Source organism: Stigmatopora nigra, chromosome 20, assembly GCF_051989575.1.
Source record: "Stigmatopora nigra isolate UIUO_SnigA chromosome 20, RoL_Snig_1.1, whole genome shotgun sequence".
In the NCBI taxonomy this organism is placed as follows: domain Eukaryota; kingdom Metazoa; phylum Chordata; class Actinopteri; order Syngnathiformes; family Syngnathidae; genus Stigmatopora; species Stigmatopora nigra.
Window position 1 is genome coordinate 6,513,591 of NC_135527.1, and position 15,717 is coordinate 6,529,307.

Below are 15,717 nucleotides of genomic sequence, written 5' to 3' on the forward strand. Positions count from 1 at the left end.
GGTGCATTATTTATTTTGTTTGGCTGAATCTTACATTGACTTTCGTATTCGAGGTATCTTCTTTCAATCAAAGGCAGATTGCAAACAACCTTTAGGACTACAGTGCCCTCGTGTGGACACTTTGTGCAACCAAGGCATTTTTCCAATGATCATGTATTTGGATTGGATAACTTTATTCAGCCCGTATTCGGGAAATTTCGTTGTCACAGTAGCAAGAGGTTGAGAATGCATTTTAGACATAAATAAATTGGTAAGTTAATAAAGAATAAATATATGAACATCATGACTAAATGGATATCAACTCATTGGTCTCATGAATAGAGTAAGTGACTGCGGAGGGGACGAACCGGGTGCGATTCCCGGTCAGTCAATTTTCTGTTTGAAGGACGCGTCTAAATATTTTTTTTAAACTTTAGTTTTGACGTAGGTGGAATTTTGCGCATGCGCGATATCCTGGGCTTCCCAAAATGACGTCAGAAAGAAACCCAGGTGGATACTGGCCCCAACAACCAGGAAGTGGGAGACGAATTCATTGCGCTTTTGTTTTGTTTGTAAACGTTTTTTTTCGGCGTTTTATCGCATGATCTAAATGGGGGAATTTACTGTAAATACAACCGAGTCACGTTTGATGAATTACACGAACAGTAGTCCGCAAGAAAGGAGATTTTTTTCAAGTTTTTGGTCTGATTATGTGCACCTGGTGCAGGCTGCACAACGAAAGTCACGAATAAGGTAAGCAATGCTGCAAATTTCTACTACAAGCGCCTCTAGATGAATATTTCTATTAGTAAAACGTGCACTTCTTTTCTGTTGAGCTTGATCTTCATAACCCAGATCATATCAAAACATTTTGTCAACCTCCACAATTTAATGAACCATTTCCTCAATCAATGACAGCATGGCTCAAATATTGACCTTTATTTTTGAAGAATGTGTAATTTTTCATGCTTTTAAAATATCTCGCATGAGGACAAGCCTGACTAGAAATAATATATTGAACAATGTTGACATTTGATAAAATTGTCAGATGAACTATTTTTAACAATAATTATTTTGTGGGTGGGATGTGTGCAGATTTCATGAGCATGCGCAGTGGGGCCGAGGGCGTGTTTTGACACTTGGAGGAGTATAGTTTTGTGGGTGGGATGTGTTTAGATTTTCTGGGCATGCGCAGTGGGGCCGAGGGCGTGTCTTGGTAGTTGGAGGGGAGTGTAGTTTTGTGGATGGGGTGTATGCACATTTCATGGGCATGCGTAGTGGGGCAGAGGGCGTTTTTTGACACTTGAAGGGGTGCGTTTGTGTGCGTGGGTGGGTGCGTCTGGCTCCAACTCCGCCCACCGACTCTTGGAACGCTTGGGAGGCAAGGGGATTGCCAGGGTTTGAGTCGACGTTTTGCCTCATTTCATGCCGAAGGGGCGTGACCAACTTAAAAGTGCATGAAATGAAGCCAAACTGCTCGGATCAGAGTCCAGATGTCTTCCGAATACTCTTGATAGTAACTTGCCATGCATTCCAAGCCCGAAAATTGGAAAACTTAATCTGACAATTTGATGATGAGCTTCCTTAGCTCTGCCCACTGGGTAACATTCTCCTCTTTTTTTGCCCTTCGAAGCTTAGATAAGTCATTGGGATGTGAAATGATGTGCCATGTTTATCGATTTGTGCCCTACTGACCCCTTGTATACTTTTTCCAATTGTTGTTAATAATTTGTGAGATTTTAGTGTTTTGTTCATAGTCAGTTGGCTTGAGTAGACAAATTTCATAGGCGCTTCAATGACTGTGACTAAGTGGAGTGGTTACCTCCTTCGACCTTTGGCCCCCCAAACCCCCAATAGTACCTAATATGCATCCAACATTTTAGATGCATCATACCAATTGTGTATTATGCGCTATTGTGGTCAGTAGATGATTTTCAGGAGTGGGTAGTAGAGCACCCAAGTTAGCTGAATGTGACCTCCAACCCAAGCAGGATACCTGATGTGTTTCCTAGGTGGTCAAAAGATTAGGTACACAGTTTATGTGGTCATACTGTATCATAGCAGAATGTCAGACCTCATGGGGTGCTGAAATCGGCCCCCACCACCTCTAAGTGGACCCAATGAAGTGTCCCAAAGGGTCAAAACATTGCGTAGGCCCTAAAGCTATAGTTTATTTGGTCATAGTCTCTCATAGTGGCTATAAAAATGTCATTGTGTTGCAGAATCCCCCCATTGACTGCCACATCATCTATTTCTGGTCGCCCACATCGACCCCCTTGTATACTTTTTTCCAAATGTTGATAATATTTTTTGAGATTTTAGTGTTGTGTTCATTGTCAGTTGGCATGAGTAGACAGATATCATAGGCGTTCCATTGAATGTGACTAAGTGGAGGGGTTACCTCCTCGGACCTTTGGCCCTCAAAAGCTCCAATCGTACCTGATACGTGTCCAAAGTAGCTCAAAATATGATGTGCATCTTTTAACAATGTGCACATCATCTATATGTGGTCAGTAGACTCCCATTTCAGGAAAAGTTTGCAAATGGCCAAGTTTATAGGGGCCTCAGAGGTCTTTCATTGGCAAAAAAGTCGCTTTTTTTCTAAATGTTTTGTGTTTAAAACATGTGATCTGAGTCAAATTGCATTAGTGCTAACGAAAAATGTCTTTTTGTTAACAGGAGTGGAGTCCCGGAAGATGGAGTTGCTCCCACGGCCATCAACCTGCGTGACACAAGTGCAGACAAGGGTAGGAAATGCTTCATTCTATGTACATTTGTCATGAAAAAGATGTTTTAAAGTTTTATTTATCATGCTAGTAATTGAATAGCTTGAATTAGAATGACATTTCTTTGACCACCTGCGTAAAGCAAGAACTTCTTTTGTAGAGCTAAAAATAATAATGTATGTTTAGTCCATACATGTAATTGTAGGTCTTACAGTTCAAGATTCTAATGCTATTTTCAGGGTTACATATAAATATCGCTAGGCTAATTATGTGACTGTAATGTCATATAAATGCTAGAATCGTCACTGACTGCTCTCGTTAAGTGCATTACAGTTCAAGATGCTGATGGTATTTTTGCTCTAGTATCATCTTATGTATAGTTACATGTAAATATAGGTAGGCTTATTATTTGTTCATGATGCTAATGCTATTTTGCACTCGCATCCTCTTATGTAAGGTTACTTGTCATTATCAGCAGACTAATGATGTGTCTCTAATGTGGTATGAATGCTGGAATGGTCACTGACTGCCCTCGTTGTCGTCTTCTTGACAGTATCGGGGACGTTTTGGACGTGCACGGCGCCTACGGATGGGTCCGCGCTGCAGCCGATGGCTTTTGGACACTGGCGTGACCTGGCTGGGTATGTGACATCTCCCGTTTCAGCTTCTGCGGTGGCATCTGATGCAGTAAGAATGTAAAAAAAGCCATTTTTTGCTAACAATACATTGTTGAAATGGAATCAGTCTTTGTCTTTTATTGCTATATGCATCCCTACTAAGTTAAAAATAGGGTTTTTCCTTCAAAAAGTGTCTTTTTGGGGCCTAAAACGGCCACCAAAAAGAGCTCTCTGGAAAAGCGGCCTTAGAAAAGCAGAAAATCTTCCTGGCGACGATACGTGTCACGACTCGGCCAACCAATCAGAGGCCTTAAAAATTGGATTTAGCCACCTCCCCTCTATTCAAATCTATGCAAATTTGAATTTAGCCCCGCCCTGGCCTCGCCCACCGGGACAGCCAATCACAGCCCGGCATTTGGCCGGACACGCCCCCTTTTTCCAAAAAACTGCGTTTTTTGGACCGAAACCCCGCCTCCCGCTACAAAGCCAGCCCCCCCGGACTAAAGCCCACCCATTCCGAGAGAACCAATCAGATGGCAGTATTCACCTCCCCACTTCCTGATTCTAAACCAATCAGTGAATAGACGCCCCTTCCCAGAGAACCAATCACGTAGCAGTATTTGCCTTTCACTTCCTGATTCTACACCAATCAGTGAATGGATATTCTCCTCCCAGAGAACCAATCAAGTGGCAGCATATAATATTTACTTCCTTATTCTAGACCAATCAGTGAATGGAATATAATTGTCCCACCAATCAGCTTTAACCCTGACTCTTCATTTGCATAGCCACACATTCCAAAATAAATAAAAAAATAGAAAATAAAAAAAATTAGTAAAATATTAATAATAATAATAAAAAGTTAGGAGAAAGAAGTTTGTTTTTTGTTCAACTTTATTTATTTTTCTTTCAGAGTAAAAGTCCAAAGGATGATGTCTTGAAGTACTCCTTTCAACCAGTAGTAGGAGTCGGACTGCAACAGAGTGTGGAGACCTGAAGACAAAAATAAGTAAGTTAAGTGCAAGTTGAATGCAGACAAGTAAGTTAAGTGCAAGTCGAGTGCAAACCAAGTAAGTTAAGTGCAAGTGGAGTGCAGACAAATTAGTTAAGTGCAGTAGGGTAAGTTAAAAAGTGCAGTAGAGCAAAAAGTGCAGACAAGTAAGTTAAAAAGTGCAGTAGGGTAAGAAGTGTAGACATGTAAGTTAAAAAAAGTGCAGTAGGGCAAGTTAAAAAAGTGCAGTCAAGCAAGTTAAGTGCATTCAAAGAAATGTGCAAACGGCGATTAAACTTACCTTAAAATGATGCAATGTTACTTGTACTTGACTTGAGCAGGAAGGCAGCAACTGTGGAAGTGGTCTTCAGCTGTGGAAGAACTTCATTTGATGAGATGTCACATGTTCTTGAGCAGGAGGGCAGCATCTGGACTTCAACTGGACGACTGTGGAAGAATTACATTGCAATCTAGACAATTGTCACGAAGGAGTTCACACGGAGGCAAAACATTGTCCTTTTATTTTATTTCTGGAATACAGCATTGAAGATAATCAGCTTGTTGTCTCACAGGTGCAGGCAGTTGTTGGGACGGGTTCAAGGCAGGTCTCCAAAATGGTGTCTTCACTGGAATGTGTCTGCAAACAAGAAAGTGGGTGAGCATTTAATTCAGTTGTACTTAATCTTAATGGTGCACATTTACTCACCTTTGCAGTACAATCAAGCTTGACGAACTCTGCTTCGGTCACTTTGAGTTACAGCGCCCTCCGGTGGACACGGGGAAACTAGTCAGCAGTTTAGAAGTGTGGCGTGAAAAGATGTCAAAGTTGGACAGTGTTCACGTCCACCATTTTGTGTTGCAGTGTGCACTAACCTAGTGGACGTCGTCGTGGATGAAATCCGACTGCAAGAATTAAAGACAGAAGTCAAAATTGGACATGGTAAGTTATCTTAGGCGTGCTTACCTCAAACTTTGTCACTCCATTTTCAGCTTCTGCAACAGATAAATAGACAGTTAGATTTGCACGTAAATCAATTGTTTGCTCGTTTCACCTGTGCTTACCTGCAGGGTCGGACATTTTGGAAGTGACCTGCAAAAGAAAAGGAGAAAGAGTCAAACAGTATGGTTTAACAGCCATTGTTCGTGCAAATTGGACCATTTGGCAGAATACTTACCGACTGCAGCCTGTGAAGGAAGAAAGAAGATCCATTAAGTATTTGCGAGCTTGATTTGGAATATTCAAAGTACTTACCAACTGCAGCCTGTGAAGGAAGAAAGTAGACCATTAAGTATTTTTGAGGTTGATTTGCAATATTTAAAGTACTTACTTGCTTGTTTTTCCACATTTGTGAGCTGTTGAAACAAGAGAAATGTACATTAGTCTCAAATAAAAAGTGAAAAGACTTGGGAATAGTACTTACTTTGGCTTTCCAGTGTGGAGCGACGCGCAGCATTCAGGAAATGAAAAAGACCGACTGCGAAAATGCTTCCTCTTTAAATAGTTTTTCGGAAGTGACGTAATTGCGCAAAAAAAATAAAAGTTTAAAAAATAATTTAATTGTGTCCTTCAAATTGAAAAGCGAACGGCCGGGACTCGTACCCGGGTCTCCCAAACCCAAAGCCTCATGCTCTACTCATGAGACTAACGAGCAGATGACCACGAACAATCTCATAGAGTATATGTCCCATTCTTAGTCACTCACATTCGGTAAACTGTCAAAAAATAGGGTAAATATGACTTCCAATTTTTGAATTTGCAAAGCGTTGGTGGTCTAATGGTTAAAGACACCAACTGCGAATACTTTGGACTCGGGTTCGATCCTCTCTCTTGCCTTTACCACTCTAGCATTTAATTCGTAAATGCAGTTGAGAGTGGGACTCGAACCCGAGACGCCTGCATCGCAGGCAATGACTTATGCCATTCGCCACCTTGGCTGGATTTCCGCCGAAATTTCTCCCGTAAAAGTCCTAAATAATACCCAAAACACTTAGCGCAATTCGATGCAAGCGAAGTCTATGAATGTACTACAGTGATGCACTTGTAACAAGGAGTTGGTTGGAAAAGAAATTGCAGAGTGTAATGCATAAAACTGCCACGAGATGTCAGCAAAACACCACATGTCCATTCAGACACACTCATGGGACAATATGTGAGAGGAGTCCAAGTATACTACTTTAATGTATACTAGCAAACAGCATACTTGGTTGGTTGGAAAAGTCATTGCAAAATGCAATGCCTTAAAACCGCCACAAGATGGCAGAAAGTTAGAACATGTCTATCCAGGCACATTCAGGACAATATGTGAGTCCAGGTATTCTACATATGTACGTAGTTGGTTGAAAAAGCCATTGCAAAGTGCAATGCCCAAAAACCGCCACAGGAAGGCATCAGGTTTAACATGTCTTGTAGAGAATAAAATAGCATGTCTTCATACATGCATACAGTCACAACACAAAATCAAGGAATTAAGAATTGTTATGGTTTGTTACTTTATTGGAGAGGGCTCAAGATGAATATTGCACATCATTTATATGAGCAAGATGAGGCTGACGCTGGGGAGCACATTGAAAATAAAGTTCACACAAATACACAAGTGCCTTGTCTGTCTGCTTTTGTTATGAAATAAACACAAAATAAAGTTGGTGGTCATAACATAGCAAGTGGAAATCAGCCGTCTGCCTGCAGGAACGACTCCAGTCTGCACCAAGAGAGGAACAAGCATTAAAGCTGCACCTGGCTGTGAATACATGGAAAAAAGAACAATAATATGAGAACGCAGTTGACGCATTAACAATGACCCTAATATGAAGCGGATGAGTCCACTCACCTCATCTGGCCATGATTCTCACGCACTTAACAGTCACACCTCCGTATCTTGTTTCTAATGATCGCATAGTTCGCTTAAAAAGACTAGTTATCTAAAATTATGCGCAGGAGACGAATTGTTTTGATCGGCTGCTGGTTTCCACGACTTCCGCATCGGAGGCTCTTCTTCTTTCAATAAGAGCGCTTTGCAAACAGCCGTTGGGACTACGAAGCCCTCGTGTGGACTGGAGATGTAATGACGGCAATGTTTCTCATAAACGACCATGAATCGAATTTTGTCTTAGGATGTTTTTTAAACAGCACAATGCACCTCTATTGGTGTCAAAGTGGAGGCCCGTGGGCCAAATCTGGCCCGCCGCATCATTTTGTGCGGTCCGAGAAAGATGTTTTTTAAAAGGCACAAGTACCACTAATGGTGTCAAAGTGGAGGTCCGGGGGCCAAATCTGGCCCGCCGCATCATTTTGTGCGGTCCGAGAAAGTAAACCATGAGGATATTTTAAAAGGCACAAGTACCACTATCGGTGTCAAAGTGGAGGCCCGTGGGCCAAATCTGGCCCGCCGCATCATTTTGTGCGGTCCGAGAAAGATGTTTTCTAAAAGGCACAAGTACCACTAATGGTGTCAAAGTGGAGGTCCGGGGGCCAAATCTGGCCCGCCGCATCATTTTGTGCGGTCCGAGAAAGTAAACCATGAGGATATTTTAAAAGGCACAAGTACCACTATTGGTGTCAAAGTGGAGGCCCGGGGGCCAAATCTGGCCCGCCGCATCGTTTTTTGCGGTCCGAGAAAGTAAACCATGATTACTTTCTCGGACCGCAAAAAACGACGCGGCGGGCCAGATTTGGCCCCCGGACCTCCACTTTGACACCAATAGAGGTGAATTGTGCTGTTTAAAAAACATCTTTCTCGGAAAGTAATCATGGTTTACTTTCTCGGACCGCAAAAAACGATGCGGCGGGCCAGATTTGGCCCCCGGACCTCCACTTTGACACCAATAGAGGTGAATTGTGCTGTTTAAAAAACATCTTTCTCGGACCGCACAAAATGATGCGGCGGGCCAGATTTGGCCCCCGGACCTCCACTTTGACACCAATAGTGGTACTTGTGCCTTTTAGAAAACATCTTTCTCGGACCGCACAAAATGATGCGACGGGCCACATTTGGCCCCCGGGCCTCCACTTTGACACCAATAGTGGTACTTGTGCCTTTTAAAATATCCTGATGGTTTACTTTCTCGGACCGCACAAAATTATGCGGCGGGCCACATTTGGCCCCCGGGCCTCCACTTTGACACCAAAGAGGTGCATTGTGCCTTTTAAAATATCCTCATGGTTTACTTTCTCGGACCGCACAAAATGATGCGGCGGGCCACATTTGGCCCCCGGACCTCTACTTTGACACCAAAGAGGTGCATTGTGCCTTTTAAAATATCCTCATGGTTTGCTTTCTCGGACCGCACAAAATGATGCGGCGGGCCAGATTTGGCCCCCGGACCTCCACTTTGACACCAATAGAGGTGCATTGTGCCGTTTAAAATATCCTGATGGTTTACTTTCTCGGACCGCACAAAATGATGCGGCGGGCCAGATTTGGCCCCCGGGCCTCCACTTTGACACCAATAGTGGTACTTGTGCCTTTTAAAACATCCTCATGGTTAACTTTCTCAGACCGCACAAAATGATGCGGCGGTCCAGATTTGGCCCCCGGACCTCCACTTTGACACCAATAGTGGTACTTGTGCCTTTTAAAACATCCTCATGGTTAACTTTCTCGGACCGCACAAAATGATGCGGCGGTCCAGATTTGGCCCCCGGACCTCCACTTTGACACCAATAGAGGTGCATTGCCCTGTTTAAAAAACATCCTAAGACAGAAAGTCGATTCATGGTCGTTTATGAGAACCAGTGCCGTCATTACATCTCCGGTCCACACGAGGGCAGCTTAGTCGCAACGGTTGTTTGCAAAGCGCTCTTATTGAAAGAAGAAGATCCTCCAATGCGGAAGTCGTGGTAACCAGCAACCGATCAAAACAATCCTTCCACGCATCATTTTAGGTAAATGCAGTCTTTTTAAGCGTACTATGCGGTCAATAGAAAAAAGATACGAAGGTGCGACTGTTAAGCGTGTCAGAATCATGGCCAGATGAGGTGAGTGGACTCATCCGCTTCATATTAGCGTCATTGTTAATGCGTTAACTGTTCGTTCGGTCGATTGTACACGTTCTCATATCATTGTTCTTTTATCCATTTATTCACAGCCAGGTGCAGCTTTAATGCTTGTTCCCTTCTTGGTGCAGACTGGACTTGTTCCTGCAGGCAGACGGCTGATTTCCACTTGCCATGTTATGACCACCAACTTTATTTTGTGTTTATTTCATGACAAAAGCAGACAGACAAGGCACTTGTGTATTTGGTCGAACTTTATTTTCAATGTGCTCCCCAGCGTCAGCCTCATCTTGCTTATATAGATGATGTGCAATATTCATCTTGAGCCCTCTCCAATAAAGTAACAAACCATAACAATTCTTAATTCCTTCAATTTGTGTTGTGACTGTATGCATGTATGCAGACATGCAATTTTATTCTCCACAAGACATGTTAAACCTAATGCCCTCCTGTGGCGGTTTTTGGGCATTGCACTTGGCAATGTCTTTTCCGACCAACTACGTACTTATGTAGAATACTAACTGGACTCACATATTGTCCTGAATGTGCCTGAATAGACATGTTCTAACTTTCTGCCCTCTTGTGGCGGTTTTCAGGCATTGCTGTTTCCTAGTATACATTAATGTCGTATACTTGGACTCCTCTCACATATTGTCCCATGAGTGTGCCTGACTGGACATGCCTTGTTCGGCTGCCATCTTGTGGCACTTTTAAGCATTACACTCTGCATTTTCTTTTCCAACCAACTCCTTGTTACCAGTGCATCACTGTAGTATACATTCATAGACTTCGCTTGCATCGAATTGCGCTAAGTGTTTTGGGTATTATTCAGGACTTTTACGGGAGAAATTTCGGCGGAAATCTAGCCAAGGTGGCGAATGGCATAAGTCATTGCCTGCGATGCAGGCGACTCGGGTTCGATTCCCACTCTCAACTGCATTAACGAATTAAATGCAGAGTGGTAAAGGCAAGAGTGAGGATCGAACCCGAGCCCAAAGTATTCGCAGTCAGTGTCTTAAACCATTAGACCACCAACGCTTTGCAAATTCAAAAATTGGAAGTCATATTTACCCTTTTCTTTGACAGTCTACCGAATGTGAGTGACTAAGACTGGGACATATACACTATGAGATCGTTCTCAGGCATCTGCTCATTAGTCTCATGAATAGAGCAAAAGACTTTGGCTTGGGGGACCCGGGTGCGAGTCCCGGACGTTCGCTTTTCAATTTGAAGGACACAATTAAATTATTTTTTAAACTTTTATTTTTTTTTGCGCAATTACGTCACTTCCGAAAAACTATTTAAAGAGGAAGCATTTTCGCAGTCGGTCTTATTCATTTCCTGAATGCTGCGCGTCGCTCCACACTGGAAAGCCAAAGTAAGTACTATTCCCAAGTCTTTTCACTTTTTTATTTGAGACTAACTTACATTTCTCTTGTTTCAACAGCTCACAAATAGGCAAAAAGAAGCAAGTAAGTACTTTAAATATTCCAAATCAACCTTGAAAATACTTAATGGTCCATTTCTTCCTTCACAGGCTGCAGTTGGTAAGTACTTTGAATATTCCAAATCAAGCTCAAAATACTTAATGGATCTTTTTTCTTCCTTCACAGGCTGCAGTCGGTAAGTATTCTGCCAAATGGTCCACTTTGCACGAAAAATGGCTGTTAACCATACTGTTTGACTCTTTCTCCTTTTGCAGGCCACTTCCAAGATGTCCGACCCTGCAGGTAAGCACAGGTGAAACGAGCAAACGATTGATTTACGTGCAAATCTGTCCATTAATCTGTTCCAGAAGCTGAAAATAGAGTGACAAAGTTTGAGGTAAGAACACCTAAGAGGACTTACCATGTCCAATTTTGACTTCTGTCTTTAATTCTTGCAGTCGGTCTTTATCCACGACGTCGTCCAGTAGGTTAGTGCACACTGCAACACAAAATGGTGGACGTGAACACTGTCCAACTTTGACGTCTTTTTACGCCACGCTTCTGAACACTTTTTTCCTGACTAGCTTCCTCATGTACACCGGAGGGCGTTGCAGCTCAAGGTGACTGAAGCAGATTTTTTTAAGCTTGAATGTACTGCAAAGGTGAGTCAATGTGCACCATTAAGACTAAGTACAACTGATTTTGATACTCACCCACTTGTTTGCAGACTCATCCCAGTGAAGACGCCATTTTGGAGACCTGCCCCAACTGCTGCAACACCTGTGAGACACTGAGCTGATTATCTTCAATGCTGAATTCTGAAAAAATAAAAATAAAAAGACAAACTGTTTTGCCTCCGTGTGAACACCTTCGTGACAATTGTCTGGTTTGCAATGTAGTTCTTCCACAGTCGTCCAGTTGAAGTCCAATTGCTGCCTTCCTGCTCAAGAACATGTGACATCTCATCAAATGAAGTTCTTCCACAGCTGAAGACCACTTCTTCCACAGTTGCTGCCTTCCTGCTCAAGTCAAGTACAAGTGACATTGCATCATTTTAAGGTAAGGCTTATCGCCGTTTGCACATTTCTTTGCACTGAACTTGCTTGTCTGTACTATTAACTTGCTCAACTGCACTGCTTACTCTACTACACTTCTTACCCTACTGCACTTTTTTAACTTGTCTGCACTCAATTTGCACTTTACTTACTTGATCTGCACTTGTCTTGCATTTAACTTACTTGATTTGCACTTAACTTGCACTTAATTTACTTTTTTTTGTCTTCAGGTCTCCACACTCTGTTCCAATCCGACTCTTACTGGTTTGAAGAAGAATTTCAAGACATCAAACTTTGGACTTTTACTCTGAAAGAAAAATAAATAAAGTTGAACAAAAAACAAACTTCTTTCTTCTAACATTTTATTAATCAATTTTATTAAAGTATATATTTTTTAATTTTTTATTTGATTTTTTGGGGGTGTGGCTATGCAAATGACTAGCCAAGGATTGGTGAAGAACTTAAATTAGGTTCACTGATTGGTTTAGAATAAGGAAGTGAAAATAGATTCTGTCAATTGATTGGTTCTCTGGGAGGGGGGTGTCCATTCACTGATTGGTGTAGAATCAGGAAGTGGAAGGTGGATGCTGCCACCTGATTGGTTCTCTGGGAAGGGGCGTCTATTCACTGATTGGTTTAGAATCAGGAAGTGGAGAGGTGAATACTGCCATCTGATTGGTTCTCTCGGAAGGGGTGGGCTTTAGTCAGGGGGGGCCGGCTTTGTAGCGGGAGGCGGGGTTTCGGGCCAAAAAACGCCGGTTATTGGAAAAAGGGGGCGTGTCCGGCCAAATGCCGTTCTCTGATTGGCTGTCCCAGTGGGCGAGACCAGGGCGTGGCTAAATCCAAATTTGCATAGATTTGAATAGAGGGGAGGTGGCTAAATCCAATTTTTAAGGCCTCTGATTGGTTGGCCGAGTCGTGACACGTCTCGTCGCCAGGAAGATTTTCTGCTTTTCTGAGGCCGCTTTTCCCGAGAGCTCTTTTTGGCGACCGTTTAAGACCCCAAAAAGACACTTTTTGAAGGAAAAACCCTATTTTTGACTTAGTAGGGATGCATTTAGAAATAAAAGACAAAGACTGATTCAATTTCAACAATGTATTGTTAGCAAAAAATGGCTTTTTTGACATTCTGACGGCATCAGATGCCACTGCACAAGCTGAAACGGGAGACGTCACATACCCAGCCAGGTCACGACAGTGTCCAAAAGCCATCGGCTGCAGCGCGGACCCCTCCGGCGGCACCGTGTACGTCCAAAACGTCCACAATCCTGTCAAGAAGATGAAAGAAGACGACAACGAGAGCAGTCAGTGACCATTCCAGCATTCATACGACAATAGAGACACATAATTAGTCTACCGATAATGATAAGTAACCTTAAATAAGATGATGCGAGCGCAAAAGTACCATTAGCATCATGAACAAATAATAAGCCTACCAATATTTACATGTAACTTTACATAAGATGATGAGAGCGCAAAAATAGCATTAGAATCTTGAACTGTAATGCCCTCAAAGAGAGCAGTCAGTGACGATTCTAGCATTTATATGACATTACAGTCACATAATTAGCCTAGCCATATTTATATGTAACCCTGAAAATAGCATTAGCATCTTGAACTGTAAGACCTAGAATTACATTTATATGCTTAACATACATTATTATTTTTAGCTCTACAAAAGAAGTTCTTGCTTTACACAGGTGGTCAAAGAAATGTCATTCTAATTCAAGCTATTCAATTACTAGCATGATAAATAAAACTTTAAAACATCTTTTTCATTACAAATGTACATTGAATGAAGCATTTCCTACCCTTGTCTGCACTTGTGTCACGCAGGTTAATGGCCGTGGAACCAACTCCATCTTCCGGGCCTCCGCTCCTGTAAACAAAATGACATTTTTTTGTTAGCACTAATGCAATTGGACTCAGATCACGTTTTAAACACAAAACATTTAGAAAAAACACATTTTTTGCCAATGAGAGGCCACTGAGGCCCCTATAAACTTGGCCGTTTGCCTGAAATGGGACTCTAGTGACCACAAATAGAGGATGTTCACACTGATAAAAGATGCACATCATATTTTGAGCAACTTTGGACACGTATCAGGTACGATTGGAGCTTTTGGGGGCCAAAGGTCCGAGGAGATAACCCCTCCACTTAGTCACAATCAATGGAGTGCCTATGATATCTGTCTACTCAAGCCAACTGACTATGAACACAACACTAAAATCTCAAAAAATATTATCAACATTTGGAAAAAAGTATATAAGGGGGTCGATGTGGGCGACCAGAAATAGATGATGTGGCAGTCAATGGGGGGATTCTGCAACACAATGACATTTTTATAGCCACTATGAGAGACTATGACCAAATAAACTATAGCTTTAGGGCCTACGCAATGTTTTGACCTTTTGGGACACTTTATTAGATCCACTTAGAGGTGGTGGGGGCCGATTTCAGCACCCCATGAGGTCTGCTATTCTGCTATGATACAGTATGACCACATAAACTGTGTACCTAATATTTTGACCACCTAGGAAACACATTAGGTATCCTGCTTGGGTTGGAGGTCACATTCAGCTAACTTGGGTGCTCTACTACCCACTCCTGAAAATCATCTACTGACCACAATAGAGCATAATACACAATTGGTATGATGCATCTAAAATGTTGGATGCATATTAGGTACTATTGGGGGTTTGGGGGGCCAAAGGTCGAAGGAGGTAACCACTCCACTTAGTCATAATCAATGAAATCTGTCTACTCAAGTCAACTGACTATGAACACAACACTAAAATCTCACAAAATATTAACAACAATAGGAAAAAGTATAGAAAAGGGTCAATATGGGCAATTTGGACACATATCGATCAACTTGGCACATCATTTTACATCCCAATCACTTATTTAACCTTTGAAGGGCAAGAAAAGAGGAGAATGTTACCCAGTGGGTGAAGCTAAGGAAGCTCCACATCATATTGTCAGATTAAAATGTCTAATTTTCAGCCTTGAAATGCATGGCAAGTGACTACCAAGAGTATTGGGAAGACTTTTGAACCCTGATCCGAGCAGTTTGGCTTCATTTCATGCACTTTTGTGTTGGTCACGCCCCTTCGGCATGAAATGAGTCAAAACGTCGACTCAAACCCTGGCAAACCCCTTGCCTTCCAAGCCTTCCAAGAGTCGGTGGGCGGAGTTTGAGCCAGACGCACCCACCCGCGCACACAAACGCACCCCCCCAGGTGTCAAAACACGCCCTCGGCTCCACTGCGCATGCTCATGAAATCTGCACACACCCCACCCAAAAAACTACACTCCCCTCCAAGTGTCAAAACACGCCCTCGACCCCAACTGCGCATGCCCATGAAACTTGCATACATCCCACCCACAAAACAATTATTGTTAAAAATAGTTAATCTGACAATTTCATCAAATGTCAACATTGTTCAATGGACTATTTTCAGTCAGCCTTGTCCTCATGCTAGATCTTTTAAAAGCATGAAAAATTACACATTCTTTCGCCAAAAAGAAAGCTCAATATTTGAGCCATGTGGTCATTGATTGGGGATATGATTCATTAAATTGTGGAGGTTGACAAAATGTTTCCATCTGATCTGTATTATGACGAGTAAGCTCAACAGAAAACAAGTGCACGTTTTACTGATAGAAATATTCATCAAGAGGCGCTTGTAGTAGAAATTTGCAGCATTTCTTACCTTGTTCGTGACTTTCCTTGTGCAGCCTGCACCAGATGCACCAAATCACCCCAAAAAACTCGAAAAAAACTCATTTCTTGCGGACTACTGTTCGTGTAATCTGTCAAACATGACTCGGTTGTATTTACTGTAAATAGATAATGCGATAAAACGCCGAAAAACAGTTTACAAACAAAAGAAATCGCGAGGAATTCGACTCCCACTTCCTGGGT

General features: G+C 42.3%; 1 protein-coding gene and 2 long non-coding RNA genes across 4 annotated transcripts in view; 2 read left to right on the forward strand and 1 right to left on the reverse strand.

Moving 5' to 3' along the window:
- The window catches only part of LOC144213767 (uncharacterized), a 37,846-nt gene extending 32,442 nt beyond the window's left edge, over positions 1 to 5,404 (reverse strand). The window contains exon 1 of the long non-coding RNA XR_013330113.1: positions 5,376 to 5,404. This is a non-coding gene — a long non-coding RNA (uncharacterized LOC144213767). The remainder of the gene's footprint in view (positions 1 to 5,375) is intronic.
- LOC144213763 (uncharacterized) overlaps positions 1 to 5,719 on the forward strand; it is a 42,462-nt gene extending 36,743 nt beyond the window's left edge. For both annotated transcript variants that reach the window (XR_013330106.1, XR_013330108.1), the window contains one exon: positions 5,382 to 5,719. This is a non-coding gene — a long non-coding RNA (uncharacterized LOC144213763). The remainder of the gene's footprint in view (positions 1 to 5,381) is intronic.
- LOC144213758 (uncharacterized) lies at positions 449 to 4,337 on the forward strand. The gene is made up of 4 exons (XM_077742360.1): positions 449 to 732; positions 2,659 to 2,726; positions 3,259 to 3,346; positions 4,236 to 4,337. Exons 1-4 carry the CDS (start codon positions 590 to 592, stop codon positions 4,261 to 4,263), a joined length of 327 nt encoding a protein of 108 aa, XP_077598486.1. The 5' UTR covers positions 449 to 589; the 3' UTR covers positions 4,264 to 4,337.
- Positions 5,720 to 15,717: the final 9,998 nt, after the last annotated feature.

Coding starts and splice junctions, on each gene's coding strand:
- LOC144213758 (XM_077742360.1), top strand. CDS start 590: ATGGGGGAATTTACTGTAAATACAACCGAGTCACGTTTGATGAATTAC. Junction 733..2,658: donor CAACGAAAGTCACGAATAAG/GTAAGCAATGCT, acceptor TTTTGTTAACAG/GAGTGGAGTCCCGGAAGATG. Junction 3,347..4,235: donor CACTGGCGTGACCTGGCTGG/GTATGTGACATC, acceptor TTTTTCTTTCAG/AGTAAAAGTCCAAAGGATGA.